The following is a 16,554-nucleotide window of genomic DNA, read 5'->3' as shown; positions in this document are numbered from 1 at the left end:
TGTTGTTCTCAGCTCCAGCAGACTCAGGGCAGGAATCTCAAGTAGTGATGGTGGATGAGCTGTTGATCTTGAGACCACACCAGCTCTCATTTCCGGAGGCTGGGCTGCGTGTTATGATCACTCCGCATTTCTCCCCACGTACCCGTCTGTCTATGGCTGGACGCATGCTCATCAGTGAGGTGAACTTGAATTTTTTTATGTTACCTAATAATACAGATAATGACATTTAAATTCCAGTTCAATTCCTGTGTGTGTGTGTGTGTGTGTGTGTGTGTGTGTGTGTGTGTGTGTGTGTGTGTGTGTGTGTGTGTGTGTGTGTGTGTGTGTGTGTGTGTGTGTGTGTGTGTACAGTATATATGGGTCAATGACATGTCGTGCATATTTTTATGTCAAAGTGCATTATTTCTATTTAAAATAATTTGATAAATTCATGACATAAAAAGTATCACTTAAGTCTATAATACATATTTAGTTTGAATTCATTTTTAGTTCATTTAAATAATACACATTATTTTTTGTTTTGTTATCTTAAATCCCCAAAATGTCAGGTGGTGCAACTGTCCGAACAAATGAATAGACTAAGAAACTATTTAAAATGGTGTCTTAATAAAAAACTAAATAATATATGGTATTATTTTAGGTTTGAAATCTTTCATATAAACAAATTTTTATAAATATCAGTATAGTTTTAAAGCTGTTGAGATAATTGAAAAAAAATTCTCCAGCAATTTGTATGTCAGGGTGGCACAACTGCAAACATGGCTTTTTGTATTATGAATTGACAAGGTAATAACAGTAAACATGATAATGAATCATCCAGAGGAGCCCACATGTGATCCTTGTGGCAGAGTGAAGAGATTTGATCTCTCAAAAAAAAGATACGGTTAAAAACTGCTCATTTCAAGTATGGGTAGATTGGTACACTTTCCATATCAGGTGGTACAACTGCAATATACATACAACTATTTGGTTGTATTGGCTGACATAAAAAAAAAATTAAACACAAATATTATTTAACAACTGAAACTTGTTTAAACATTGTTCCATGACTCAAAAATATGCATTACATCAGTTTTGAAAATATTTGGGAAAAAACGCCTTCTTCTGTATTTATTTCTTTGAATGGCAATTCATTTACTTTTCCTGTCATTCAAATTCAAATTCAAACTGATAAATGGAAAGAGGGAGTAAATTCTTAAATTCAGAATATTGCCCAAACCTGCATGAAATGTAAATTCCTCGCTTTTCTCTTTCCTGCGCATTTCAGAGACAGAGGCTGCTTAGGGAGAGCGGGACCCCAGTGAAGACTTTTAGTTCTAGAGGGATAGTAAATGGAGGAAGTGCTGAACCACAGCAGACACTTGAGGACACAGAAATGATGGATGGTAAGAAAGGAGAAAAGGTGGATGTGGAAAACAGTCAGCCTGAAGAAGAGGATGAGGATGGGGACGAAAGGTTCAGACCTCTTCATATTCCTGGTTAGTTCATGAAAGCAGATCGAATGCAATTTATTAGTATTACTATTTGTATACTATTCAAATAGTTTATTCTAAGCCGTGAAACATCTATAGGATAATTTTTGTTACCTTTTTCTAATATGTATTTAACTGTAAGTAATAAGTCAAGTCAAGACACATTTATTTATATTGCGGTTTATGCAATATAGATTGTTTTAAAGCATCTTCACATTAATAAACAGGAAAATAATAGGGGTAATGCTGTAAAATTATGAAACATTCCATTTCAGCAGCTCTATAGAATACAATAGTGTCAAAAATCATCTCAATTTAGTCAAGATGTTGATACTGTTCAGTTCATATAACTGTTAATGTTGTTAAATTCAATGTTGCAAAGTTAGTGTCATTATTCAGCTCAATTAATTTCTCATCCGAAAGTGTCAGTGTAGTTAAACTAGTAATATTACTGAATATTAACTTATAAAACCCAATAGCAATCCGTTCTCACTCTGGCACGGTTTTAATAATTCCGATTGTTGAATCCAAACATAGTGCTTACATGAATGCTAAATAAATGGTCAGGTTAATCTGCGCATTTATGTGTCACAAAATACGAATCGGATCTTTTGACGTGCACACTGCACAAAAATACTGAGTTTCCCACTATTGGCGCGTACTTATCCTCCTACTTGTAACATGAATGCTCTGTTTCATTGTGTTTCCCTGTGACTTAGTATCTCTGTTTTTCAGAGATCATAATTCATAATTTTCACCTGTAATCTCATTAACTAACTCATTCCTTGCCTTTGTTTTCTTCATGTATTTATACCGTGTTCTCCCTCATTCTTTGTCCGTTCTCGTCTTTCTTTTCTTGGGATTTATTTTATTGATTTATTTTTTACAAAAAAAAAACATACTGAGAAGTAAAGAAAATGGTACTTTGCTAACCTTTTATGGTTTGTTTTCTCTGTGTATTATGTGCTTTAGCTGGATACCGTGCATGTATGAAGTGGTTTGTATCGTGGCCGCTGAGTGTTTTGCTGTATTACACAGTGCCTAACTGTGTTTCGCCACGTTGGCATCGCTGGTTCATGGTCACTTTTTTTGCTTCAACCCTCTGGATTGCTATTTTTTCCTACCTCATGGTGTGGATGGTAAGAAAAAGTAAAAAAATATGGACATTCTTACTAAATATACTTTCTTGTCATTCCATTGGTTGGTGTGATGATTGTTATGATTATGTGGTGTTTTATTAATGCCTTGCAGGTCACCATCATCAGCTACACACTAGATATTCCGGATTACATTATGGGAATCACTTTCCTTGCTGCTGGCACTAGCGTACCCGACTGCATGGCAAGCCTCATTGTTGCCCGCCAAGGTATGTAACCTTTGAATGAACATAAAACTGTTTGTATGCATGCTTGTATTATCTTTAATATAATTTTTGGTATGACTTTAGTGTTAACAACATTAGTTAACTTGAACAACTAATAATGAATAATAGCAATTATAATTTTTTTAATAATTCTTTGTTAATGTCAATCTCAGCATTTACTACTACATTTTTAAGATCCAAAGTTGTATCTGTTAACATTAGTTAATGCACTGTGAACTAACATGAATGTGAACTTTTTTATTCACAAAGGTTAATAACTTAAGAATATGCTCATTTTTAGTTCATGTTAGTTAATGCATTAACTACACTGAACTAAATTATAAACGCAACACTTTTGTTTTTGCCCCCATTTTTCATGAGCTGAACTCAAAGATCTAAGACTTTTTCTATGTACACAAAAGGCCTATTTCTCTCAAATATTGTTTACAAATCTGTCTAAATCTGTGTTAGTGAGCACTTCTCCTTTGCCGAGATAATCCATCCACCTCACAGGTGTGGCACATCAAGATGCTGATTAGACAGCATGATTATTGCACAGGTGTGCCTTAGGCTTGCCACAATAAAAGGCCACTCCCGCCGAGGCAATCTCTGTGGGCCCCTCACGCCTCACAAACGCGGCCGCCGCTGGAGCTCCCAAAAGAACGTACTGGTCCTTCTCAGGAACGACCAGCCGTGTCTTTTGGGGCTCCTCCTGATGACCAGATGTCAATCGCAGCATCGGAGGGGGAGCTTCGCTCCTCTGGAGATGAAGACTCGGCTGCATTACCCCCCTTGGGGAGTGTAGCGTTGCCCGAGGCCGATCCAGAGTGGGCAGCTATGCTTTCCCAGGCCGCTGAGAAGGTCAGGCTTGAGTGGAACCCTCCACCACGTCCCGAGCCTTCTCGGTTGGATGATTGGTTTCTCGGGGCGGGCCGTGCTGGTTCTCAGCGCGCCGCCCCGGTGCCTTTCTTCCCGGAGGTGCACAAGGAGCTCACCAAGTCATCGTCGGCACCGTATAGTGCCAGACTACGGCCTGCTGGCTCCTCCCTCCTCACCACCCTCGACGGCGGGGCAGCCAAGGGGTATGTGGATCTCCCGCCAGTGGAGCGTGTCGTTGCGATGCAGCTGTGTCCAGTGCGGCTGTGTTTTTCGCTTCCTCTTGGCGGGAGAATCCAAGCCTCCCTTCCATGGCCTGTACGTTTTCGTCCAGTCTCACGGCGAAGGCCTGTGGACAGGCTGCATCCGCCCTGCATGCCATGGCGCTCTTGCAGGTCCACCAGGCCCAGGCGCTCATGGATATGCACGAGGGCGGTTCTGACCCAGAGCTCCTCCGGGAGCTCCGTGCGGCAACTGACCGCCCAGAAGTGCATTACAGACTTGTAAATGTTCCATCTCAAAAGAAGATCAAAAACGTTTTCAAAATGCAAGTTTTGGGCGGTTGTGGTCCATATACAGTATACAGTATTTCAACCACTAAAAACAGCGGGACGTTAAACATCTAAAGTGCTTTAATGTACTGTTTTAAAAGATCAAATTCAATATACATCTTATTGAAGATGCATTTTATATACAGGTGAGCAGATGAGCCCAGAATATGAACGCTACATGCTAGATGGTTGAGCATTTCCTTTATAGTGGATTTCATTGGAAAAAAGCTTAACGAGAAACTGCGTGTTGTGTTTATATTCTGGGTTCATCAGTGTGCCTGTACATACTAGTATGCATAATCAAAAAGATGTTTACTGAATTTGGTCTTTTAATATCACTGTCTTACTACATAAGTATTTAGCACAAACCTGGTAAAAATTACTGGCCGGCAATAGAGGAAAGCCTTGTTTTGCCTTCCAGGTGGGCGTTCCTAAAAGGGTGTGACGTCACGTAAAAACTGAGTACACACACACTGTCACGTTCAGTCATAGGCCACGTCCGAAATCGCATACTCTGATGAGTAAGTACTTATTTTGAACAAGTAATTACTTCACGACCGCTAAAAAAGTATGTTCTATATAGTATTAATGTGTGTGGTATGAAAGTAATCTGGAAGTACTACATTTGCCATGTTGTCATTATTATGTGACTTACCAGCATCAGTTATGTTGCTTCACTGCCATTCATAAATCCTCTCCCGTGGCCTCATGGGATTATAAAGTGTCCATCGTCTGCACACTTCAGAAACTCTCCGGAAATAGGTCAATCAGATACTTTTTGCCGACTCTTTTATGAGTATTGTGAATTCGGACATACTACTTTTGTCACATACTGTTATTCGTCCTACTGTATAGTAGGGAAGTATGCAATTTTGGATGCAGCCTTAGTTTCAGTTTCGTTATTGAGGACTTTTAGTTTGCTTCTCTTTGTTTTCCTGTTTCCTGTGTTCCCTTTTGTATTTAGTTGTCATGGTTATTCATTATAGATTGTTTAGAGTTCTTTGTATTCTACACACTGTTGCATTTATCCTCGTCTTTTGTTTAATTATTTTTTTTTTTCCATCCGTGCCTCATCTCATCATCCTCCTCACCCCTTACGTGACACACACACACACACACACACACACACACACACACACACACACACACACACACACACACACACACACACACACACACACACACACACACACACACACAGGGGTTCCATGTTTTATGGGCACTTTCCATAGACATAATCATTTTTATTCTGAACAAACAGTATATTCTATCCCACAAACCTACAGAAAACGTTCTGCATTTTTACATTTTCAAAAAGCATCACATAGTATGATTTATAAGCCATTTTCCTCATGGTAACCAAAAATGTCCCCACAAGATCAAGGATTTTAGATACTGCCATTTTTTTGGCCACAATTTGTCCCCATAACATAGCATTTACTAGGACCACACACACTGTATTATTTGGAAAATGTACTACAATGATGTTGTATTATGTGTCTCAGGAATGGGGGACATGGCAGTGTCTAACTCCATTGGCAGCAATATCTTTGACATCCTGCTGGGACTGGGCTTCCCCTGGACTCTAAGAACTCTAGTAGTAGACTACGGATCAACAGTGAGCATTTTACGTATTCTAAAACCAATGCAAATGTCTTCCTGTTGATGCTTTCATCTGATTGGTCTGTGTCTTTTGTCAGGTATTCATCAATAATAAGGGCCTGGTCTATTCTGTTATCCTGCTGCTCGCATCAGTCTTCCTCACTGTGAGCAACCCAGTACCACAACATACAAGCCCTACACCAGAGACTCCAAACCATATTTGGTTTGCATATTAATTACATAATCGTAAAAACTAATAATTTTGGTAACACTTTAGTTTATGGTCCAAGTCTCACTATTAACTAGTTGCTTATTAGCATGCACATTTCTAGGATATTGGCTGTTTATTAGTACTTATAAAGCACATATTAATGTTCTGCATGACCATATTCTATTAATTGGACCCTAATCTAAAGTGTGACCAATATTGTTAACAAAAGTCCTCAGTTCTGAGGGAAAAAAAGGTTTATATCTCACAATTCAGATTTTTTTCCTCTCAGAATTGTGAGATATAAATTCGAAATTACCTTTTTTATTCTTTAATTTTTTATTTCTTTCTGATGAAAAATGAATCAGAAAGTGGGATATTAAAAGCATAGGCAGTGAAATCCCCCTAATCACACACTGACTACCCACATACTCAATGCAATTAGTGTCCATGTTAACTGTGTTATGTGTCTTGTAGGTCCTGAGTGTGCATCTGAATGGCTGGAAGCTGGATCGGAAACTAGGTCTTGGTCTCTTGCTTCTTTACTCTGTTTTTTTGCTCTGCTCCATCCTCTTTGGTCAGCTCTAGAGGCTTCACACAAGTTTATATCCTGCAAATCTGACTCTTTTTTATTTTTTTTGCATTGTTGTTTTGGGTTGAATTTGATAGTGCTTTTACTGATCAGGTACTAAATGTCAGCTGATTTCATGCCTGCATCCGATGTAGCAGCAAAAGGAAATGATATGCTCTACTGAATGGTTTTCAAACAGTCAAACTGAAATGACAGTGCTCATATCCATCAGTCTTTTGATCTGTCCAGTAAGCACTGCTTCAAGCTGGAGGGTATACTGTGTAATATAATGGTTTTATCTTCAGTCTGACATCTTACAAGAACACTGAAGTATTACAATAAGCCACCGTTTAGCTGCTTATAACTTCAGTAGCCTATATTCTCTTTGCTGTGTTAAACCCTTGTGAAAAAGAAGTACACTTTAGCATACTTTTAAAAATAGTATTTATTATGGAAAGTGAATGTGATGTCTTCAGACACTTAATCGCAGGTTAATTACAATTAAATTAAATTTTATAATAATTTAAATGTATATTAAATGCGATAGGTTGAACTTTACACCCACTTCCGTGTGACTTTAGTATATCTTTATTTGTAATGTCATAATTACATCTATTGTCTTTGAAATATGGTTAGTGAACTGCCTAATGCAATAAGTATTTATGGTAAACTAAAATATACTTTAATGTAATTTCTGTTGAAACTTGTATGTCATGCATTTAAATATATTTATAATTACACATTTGTAGAGATGAAGTTGCAATTTACTACATTTAAAATATATTAACTTTAGCTGTAATATCAAACAGTTAAAATTATAATCAAGTACTTTACATGTGCATTAATATGTTTGTGAACACGTAAACATAAGGGTACTTTAAAGCATGGCAAAATAGTATTAAAACATAATAATTAAAAAATAATACATACTTCAAAGTAAAACTTTTAATTTGACTATTACAAAGTACACTTTTTAAAACTGTACTTAGTCAAGTGTCATGACTATGTTTCATAACACAATTATGAAAAGTCTACTTTGTAATAAAGGGAAAATTACAAACTTTTAATTTGACATTAAGTCCACTTAAGTGGGCTTTTAAAGGGATACTCCACTTTAAAATGAAAATGCTGTCATCATATACTCACCCTCGTGTTGTTTCAATGATTTATGAACATCTTTCTTCTGCTGAACAGAAAGGAAGATATTTAGAAGAATATCAGTAACCAGACAGTTTCTGGTCTCATTGACTTCCATAGTATATATTTTTTTCCTACTATGGAAGTCAATGGTATCTAAAACTGTCTGGTTACTGATATTCTTCTAAATATCTTCCTTTCTGTTCAGCAGAAGAAAGAAATGCATACAGGTTTGAAACAACATGAGGGTGAGTATATGATGACAGAATTTTCATTTTAAAGTGGAGTATCCCTTTAATTCAATAATATAATTTTTTCTGCAAGTACAGTTTATAAAAAAATAAAAAAAGTAAGATTTTAAATACATTACAAGTGCACATTCGATACTATTAAGCACACCTCTTTTTCATGAGGGAAGTCCTGTTGCTGTGTTAATTTATACAACAGTTCAGTTAGTCCTCAAATCTGATTGGCTGAGCTTCATTCCAAGAGTACTAATAGCAACAACAGCACTGGGATGTTTCACACAGTTTGTAATGGTCTGCTTGTCTGTGTTCAGAGCTTTCCAGCCTATGTATACAGTCTCTCTAACTATTGAGGTGTAAACTAGTGGAGCTCGACCCGAGTGAAAATGCAGGAAATGGCTGTTTTTCAGCGTTACTGATATACACTATTCCAGTATTCCAGGCTGTTTGTTACTTGGTGACATCCAGAACTTTATGCTTTGGCTTCTTCTGGAAATATATTTGGGGTTGTACGTTTACATACACCTTGCAGAATATAAAAAAGTAAATAAAAAAAACAAAAAAGGGATCATAAAGTACTGCCCTGAAAATGGTCCACAAGACCACACTAATAAAAAAGTTCAAAAGTTTACACACCCTTGAATCCTAAACTGTTTCCCTCTAATCCATGTTTTTTTATTCAGCAATTATTTTGTCTTGTGGACTATATGTACACATCTGTGGTGTATTCAGAGCTTTTTTAGGGCAGTACTAATAAATACAAGACAAAATGCAATTTTGAATTTTTTTTTCATTAAATTATTTAATTATTAGAATTTAGCAGGATCTGCAAGGTGCTTCTAAACTTATGAGCACAACTGTATTTCTATATAGGTCTAAATAAGACTTTATGAATATTTTTTTTTTATAAAACAGCTGTATAAAAGCAAAATCATACTCGCAGTCGTGCTGTACTCGATATCAGCGTTCAGACGTAGATAATTGCAGGGTCGTTAATTCAGAACAACATACTGTACTACATGACAGCATTAAACCAGTTGTTTTTAGAAATATATAATGATCAAGCATGCATGCATCTAAGCTATATATAGTGTTGGCTACGTAACTTCTGAAATAATTTGGCACTGATTACAAATTAAATGGCTAAAAACTTAACCAATAGACTTGTAATCAACAAGTCTTTTAGATTACAATTTTTTTTAAGTATTATAATTTAATTGTTTTTGTAGCGCTTTTGAGCCAAATCGTATTTATTTCCACAATACTGCCGCATTGTTCTGACAAAAATACAAAAAAGACCAAAAAGGAACATTTTCCTTAAACTACTGCACGCCTTTATTATCAACACAAACAGCCTTAATTGTTTCTTCAATTATTGCATGTTTTGATTAATAAAAACAATTTGTGAATTAAAGGGATAGTTCACCTGAAAATGAAAATGATGTCATCATTTCCTCACGCTTTTGTTTCAAACATGAATAACTACTTTCTTCAGTGGAACATAAAAGAAAATATTTTGAGTAATGCATCTTTTTTTCCCCATTCAACTGTTCCATTCCTCAAAAAAATCTTCTTTTGTGATAAAGTTTTCATCTTTGAGTGAACTATTTTAAGTATCATTTAACTCCACTTTTATTACACAATAGTAAACATGGTCAAATAACAGCAGGCTATTAAAGTTCACTATTACTTTTGCTCTGGATATAAACATCTTTTGTAAATCAAGGACACGTCACATAAAGATCAACCGAACTTCAGCCTCTGGCTCAGACAGCTCACTATTAGTAAATTACAATTTAATGAACTAATTTTATTGCTGTTGACTGATATAATATAATCAAGATGTCAGCATGAAAAAGTAACTGTACTCTGATTACGTGTTTGTATCTTTTTAAAAAGTAATGTATACTCTAATTACAAGTACTTGTTTTTTGTAATCGGATTATGTAATAGCACTTGTTATATAAAGACTGTTTATTTACTGTAGTTATTGACAAAGTAATCACGTTGTGGTAATTCTGTCTTTAATCTGTTTGCACTGACTGTAGCAATACTTCTGAATTCATAGACTGATGATTTGATATGTCTTTGATGATCACTGTAAGTGAGTGTGGGAATACTTGTAGAAACAGTAGTTCTTTAAGCGATAAACAAAACAACAACACAGGTTTGCCTGTAGTAGTAATTTAACGTGATTGTATTTTTGATAGTAGTTTTTTGGACGTTTTTTAAAAAAAGGTTTGTAACTGGTTGTTATAGAATATAATACATGTGTACTGAATTTTTTAGATTTCCCCCCTTTCAGTCAAAAAAGGGTAATTTTAATGGTAAATAAAATGTTCATGTTATTGAAAAACAGATATTTAGGTATTTTTAGGGATATTCGTTATTTATATAGGCTTGTTCGTTATTACATGAGAGTACACAGAAAGAAAGTTTTACTGTCTATATTTACTACAATTTGCCTAGTTTTATAAAGTCAAGTTGAAGTGTTTATAATATTCCTATAGACATGAATACCTTCATGGATATGGTGTGAGTACTGTAGTGTTGTGTGTTAGATTGGAGAAAACCAATGAGTCTAACAATGTCTAGTCTATGTTCTGCTAAAAGATCACTAGACATTTTTTGAGTTGTCTTTTATTGATGTCCACATCTGTTAAGATGAAGAAGTATACTGCTGTACATTTTCACTATTGATACCATTTCAAATGTTGGCATATATATATATATATAGATATGTATTCTGTTACTTCTGTCCTGTGAGATTCACCAAATTTAGTAAAGATCACAATTGCTTCTGGTTTTAGAGACTGAATGATCAGTGCAAAGACAAAACAGGGATGCCACTAAATAATAATAATGGCGGAGAGGGAAAATCAAATGCTTCATGGCTTTTGTTCTACAGACAAATCTGTTTTTGTGTGCAATAAAATGTGCAATAAGAAGAATGAGTGGTTCTGTCAGTGTTTAGTATCATTGAGATACTACTAGATTTTTAAATTAACAGTTTGAATCAGTGTTTATTTTTATATTTTGTTTTCATTTAAAAGTTTTAGTAATTATTATTCATTTTTATTTTAGTTTTTGGTTTAGTCATTTGCTTCAAGGAAAATTAGAAAAGTTTCCATTTCAATTAGATGAAATAAAGTGTATTTACTGTCTTTTTTTTTTTCAGATAATTTTAAGTAACAAATTTATATATTTGGCGAGGACTCAATCGAATGAAGGCTTTTATTAAAAATAAAACACTTGACTTTGACTTGACTTTGACTTGACAGGAGGAACAGACAAGGTAGAAATACGACATACATACGATGAACCAGCACAGGACTGCGAAAACACAGGGAGACTAAAAAGGGAGAACAAACAAAACAGGTAATGAGGGAGGACAGATGGGACAAATGAATCAATAATCAGGTAACAAGATGGGTGGGGTTAGACAATCGACAGGAGAGCAAATGGCACAAGGAAACACATGACAATCGATGTGCCTCACACCAAACGTGACAAACACATGAGCACATGGCCAGCAAACACAATCACCAGCCATGTGCCCCAACTAAACAAGACATGAACACGCAGCTAATGAGAACACTCATAAGCCACATGTTCACACAAAACATGGCCACATGTTCACACAAAACATGGCAACATGAAAGCACGCAGCCAGTGATAAACACAAGCTGCATGCAACACAGCACAAGAAAAAACATGACATGAAAGCACATGAAACAAGGCACAGACAAGACAAAACAGGAGTGTCAGGGCTCTGTCACAAAACCAAGAAATAGACTAGACAGAAGTGACAGAACCCTGACAATACGTGTGTGTGTATATATATATATATATATTTTTTTTTTTTGCCCCCATTTTTCATGAGCTGAATTATCTCGGCAAAGGAGAAGTGCTCACTAACACAGATTTAGACAGATTTGTTAACAATATTTGAGAGAAATGGGCCGTTTGTGTACATAGAAAAAGTCTTAGATCTTTGAGTTCAGCCCATGAAAAATGGGGGCAAAAACAAAACTGTTGCGTTTATAATTTTGTATCTATATTTTTTTATATATATAAACAGTAACCTAGATTAATGCATGCTGTAAAAGTATTGTTCATTGTTAGCACGATAGCCTACCTAATGTCAGGGCCAGATTTAGCTCAGATTGTGACATAGGAAAATAAATAAATAATTAAACGCTGTCAACTTGTCGAAATTGACATTGTGGCTTTAAATATGATCGAATACTTGCATGTGTCATATTATTAACGTTTTACCAAAATCAAGCTTAAATTGAGTTACGAAATTTTTGACCAGTAAATGTCGTGTTTTTATTAGATCATCCGCATGTGAGGTCGTAAGTGTATCGCATACTTACAGTTTTTACTTTACTGTAGCTATGTGGGCGCTCAGTTTGTTTCTGTCATTTGGCCAGAATCTCATGTTATAAATGGTGAAGTGCTACTCACAGGCTATTTAAGACAGTTGGCTAAGACCCGGCGGCAAATGCTAGACTAAAGTTGTGTCCTAAATGCACTATGCAGTTTGCACTAATGCACTATGTACTCAAGTGTGTAGTGTATGAATTTAATTTGGTTATTTTGTCATTCAACATTGAAGTCTGATAGTCCCTCTGCAAAACATAATTAAAACTGCTAAAGTTGAGTGCATGAAGTGTCTTAACATTCTACACTTTTTTCGGTTAATTGAATGCATCGTCCGGGTATTATAAAGTGCACTTTTTCTTTTTGGAATTTTCAGTGAACACACTACTCACACTATTTATACTACAAAACGTCATAGAATAAGTACGCAAATTGGGACGCACCTTAATAAGACACTGTTCTCCGCTCCTCAGATACATAAAACATAAGCCTATGTTTCTTGAGTAAAGAATATAGTGTACTAATTCAAATAACCAGTCATTTTTTTCCCTTTGCATTGCAAACAAGCAGAAGCGATCCAGCGTGCAGCACTTCTTGAGTCATGAGGTTTGACTGACAGTTTGAGGATCCAATGGAGTTACGAGGTTTAGCCACAAGCTGTTTTTAACACTTTTCATTGGTTATATTTGCAAAACCCACAGACAGATGTAAAGGGTGAACAGTAATGATTTATGGAAAATAAAAATGACAAAATGAGATACGAGGTTTCTGCCCAACAGCGACAATATTCTAAATTGTATTAATTTAAGAAGTAATTGTCTTGCATATTAAAATTAGAGTGAAATAATAATCATTTAAAAAATCTATATTATTTCTCCTTACTATACTTGCGAGCAGAGGCACGTGCCTAGAATGCCTATGCATAAATCCGGCCCTGCCTACTGACAAAAGCCCATCTCTTTATTGCAACATTTCAGTTAATGCTGTGGATGTGAATAGTGTGAATGCTGTATCCTGTTAATAAAAGGCTTTGTTCATGCACTCTTTTTGAATCCAGTCTCATGAGTGTAAATGGGTTCGCCCAATCAAACGAGTCAGCCTACACATCCAGTTCAAGATGTTAATACAACCATTTACATCTTTAAAACCCTGAGTTTCAGACCTGAAATATTTCTTTTGGCTGCAATGGCCTGCCCTATATAATACAATTTGAAGCCATTGTTATTCTGAACCGCTAGGTGATGATAACATTAGACAGCCCTAAAAACTGACAACAACATAGACAGTCTATTTGAAAGAACATGGAGCTAAGCAACAGCAACAACAGACATCTGAGAGAGTCAACTGGTTCAGATGATGATCAACACAGGAACATGAACACGGATCTGTGAACCATCAGTGTTGAGACGGTTCAACTGGACTCTTTCAAAACGCTGTCAGAGTGAAAGCGCTGGATATTGGATGAGGGAGTTCACATTCACAAAAGCGTACTGGGCTACAAGCTTTCTCAAAATGCAGATGAAATAAATTCCATTGTATTTATACCACTATCTGCAGTGAATACTGGTTTCTGGCTGGAAGGTGTGCATTAAAACCACGAAAGGCACACCTGTGGATTGTCCCTTGCATTGTACACTCACCTAAAGGATTATTAGGAACACCATACTAATACTGTGTTTGACCCCCTTTCGCCTTCAGAACTGCCTTAATTCTACGTGGCATTGATTCAACAAGGTGCTGAAAGCATTCTTTAGAAATGTTGGCCCATATTGATTGGATAGCATCTTGCAGTTGATGGAGATTTGTGGGATGCACATCCAGGGCACGAAGCTCCCGTTCCACCACATCCCAAAGATGCTTTATTGGTTTGAGATCTGGTGACTGTGGGGGCCATTTTAGTACAGTGAACTCATTATCATGTTCAAGAAACCAATTTGAAATGATTCGAGCTTTGTGACATGGTGCATTATCCTGCTGGAAGTAGCCATCAGAGGATGGGTACATGGTGGTCATAAAGGGATGGACACGGTCAGAAACAATGCTCAGGTAGGCCGTGGCATTTAAACGATGCCCAATTGGCACTAAGGGGCCTAAAGTGTGCCAAGAAAACATCCCCCACACCATTACACCACCACCACCAGCCTGCACAGTGGTAACAAGGCATGATGGATCCATGTTCTCTTCTGTTTACGCCAAATTCTGACTCTACCATCTGAATGTCTCAACAGAAATCGAGACTCATCAGACCAGGCAACATTTTTCCAGTCTTCAACTGTCCAATTTTGGTGAGCTCGTGCAAATTGTAGCCTCTTTTTCCTATTTGTAGTGGAGATGAGTGGTACCCGGTGGGGTCTTCTGCTGTTGTAGCCCATCCGCCTCAAGGTTGTGCGTGTTGTGGCTTCACAAATGCTTTGCTGCATACCTCGGTTGTAACGAGTGGTTATTTCAGTCAAAGTTGCTCTTCTATCAGCTTGAATCAGTCGGCCCATTCTCCTCTGACCTCTAGCATCAACAAGGCATTTTCGCCCACAGGACTGCCGCATACTGGATGTTTTTCCCTTTTCACACCATTCTTTGTAAACCCTAGAAATGGTTGTGCGTGAAAATCCCAGTAACTGAGCAGATTGTGAAATACTCAGACCGGCCCGTCTGGCACCAACAACCATGCCACGCTCAAAATTGCTTAAATCACCTTTCTTTCCCATTCTGACATTCAGTTTGGAGTTCAGGAGATTGTCTTGACCAGGACCACACCCCTAAATGCATTGAAGCAACTGCCATGTGATTGGTTGATTAGATAATTGCATTAATGAGAAATTGAACAGGTGTTCCTAATAATCCTTTAGGTGAGTGTATATATAGGCTATATATAGACTCAGCAAAAAAATAAGTGTTATTCTCACTTTCAACTGTTTTTTTTCCCTTCTTTTTTTCTGAAAATCTCTTAACAAAATAAGAAATAAAATACAACATAAAAAGACTAAACAACTGAGACATACATTTGACATATTGGAATAATGAGTCCCTGAACAGAGCCGGTTAAAAGCAGTTAGTAAGTGGTGTGTCCACAGTGTGGCTACAGTGAAACTCACCAGACTGAGTCAGATTTGCCAGTTCTTGCTGTGCTGTGAGATGTTACTCCACTCTTCCACTAAGGCATCTACAAATTACTGAATACGTCTGTGATTTTGCACTACAAGAATGATCAGCTGACCTTTTTGTCTCCCTGCAGCACTGTATTAGGTGTCTTAGGCCCTGTTTACACCTGATATTAAGATGCATTTTGGTTGATTATATCACAAGTAGATGACGGAGGCACATTACCATTTACACCTGGTGTTTTAATCTGTCTTTTTTGACCACTTTCAACCACTTCTGTTCTGATTTCTTTGAGGGGAGGGTCTATGGGCAGGTAAGTGTTTCAGATCTTTCGATCTAATGGACAAAATCAACTCTGGCAATTTACATTGCCATATAATGACATAATGAAAGTCAGTTGAGTCTAATGTTGTTTTGTATGGCAGCTTTTATCCACCATGGAATAAAAAAATAAAGGTAATTGTTACATTTTATCAAAAAATTTTTTTAAATGTCTGTAATTTTTATTTCAGTTATTTCAATACATCAAGTTTATATTTTATTTATATCTATATATATATCTCTCTCTATATATCTATATATATATATATACACATATATATATCTATATCTATACATATATATATATATACACATCTATCTATCTATCTATATATATATATATATATATATATATACATACATATACACACACACACATATATATATTTATTTTTTTTAGTAACAAAAATGGCATTTTTATGGTTTTATTTTAAGTTAACTATAATAATCCTGGTCCCAGTCTACTGCCTTTCGATCACACCTCAGGATAGTCACTAGTGGAGGAGCATTTAGTCAAATCAAAAATTATTCAGACACCAGATAAAAAAAATAATAAATAAAAATTCTAGTGGGTGAAGGACACTATGGTTAATTTATGTAAGTGAGGATAGTAAGGTGTCAGAATAAATTCAGGTTTGACTAATCTAACAGAATTTTTTCATTTTTATCAGCCTTTATAAATAAACGTATAAATGACTCCAATAAATCAATTAAAACAAAGAG

General features: G+C 36.2%; 1 protein-coding gene across 2 annotated transcripts in view; it reads left to right on the top strand.

The window, feature by feature from the left end:
- LOC309485367 (sodium/potassium/calcium exchanger 3) overlaps positions 1 to 10,381 on the top strand; it is a 63,201-nt gene extending 52,820 nt beyond the window's left edge. For both annotated transcript variants that reach the window (XM_082152206.1, XM_082152205.1), the window contains 7 exons: positions 13 to 179; positions 1,268 to 1,478; positions 2,445 to 2,611; positions 2,724 to 2,838; positions 5,768 to 5,880; positions 5,963 to 6,028; positions 6,550 to 10,381. In XM_082152206.1, coding sequence (XP_082008332.1) covers positions 13 to 179; positions 1,268 to 1,478; positions 2,445 to 2,611; positions 2,724 to 2,838; positions 5,768 to 5,880; positions 5,963 to 6,028; positions 6,550 to 6,660 — 950 coding nt within the window. In that variant the 3' untranslated portion in view covers positions 6,661 to 10,381. The remainder of the gene's footprint in view (positions 1 to 12; positions 180 to 1,267; positions 1,479 to 2,444; positions 2,612 to 2,723; positions 2,839 to 5,767; positions 5,881 to 5,962; positions 6,029 to 6,549) is intronic.
- The last annotated feature ends 6,173 nt before the right edge of the window (positions 10,382 to 16,554 follow it).

This window comes from Leuciscus leuciscus (assembly GCF_965113295.1).
Source record: "Leuciscus leuciscus genome assembly, chromosome: 2".
In the NCBI taxonomy this organism is placed as follows: domain Eukaryota; kingdom Metazoa; phylum Chordata; class Actinopteri; order Cypriniformes; family Leuciscidae; genus Leuciscus; species Leuciscus leuciscus.
This window is presented reverse-complemented; position numbering and strand designations above follow the sequence as displayed.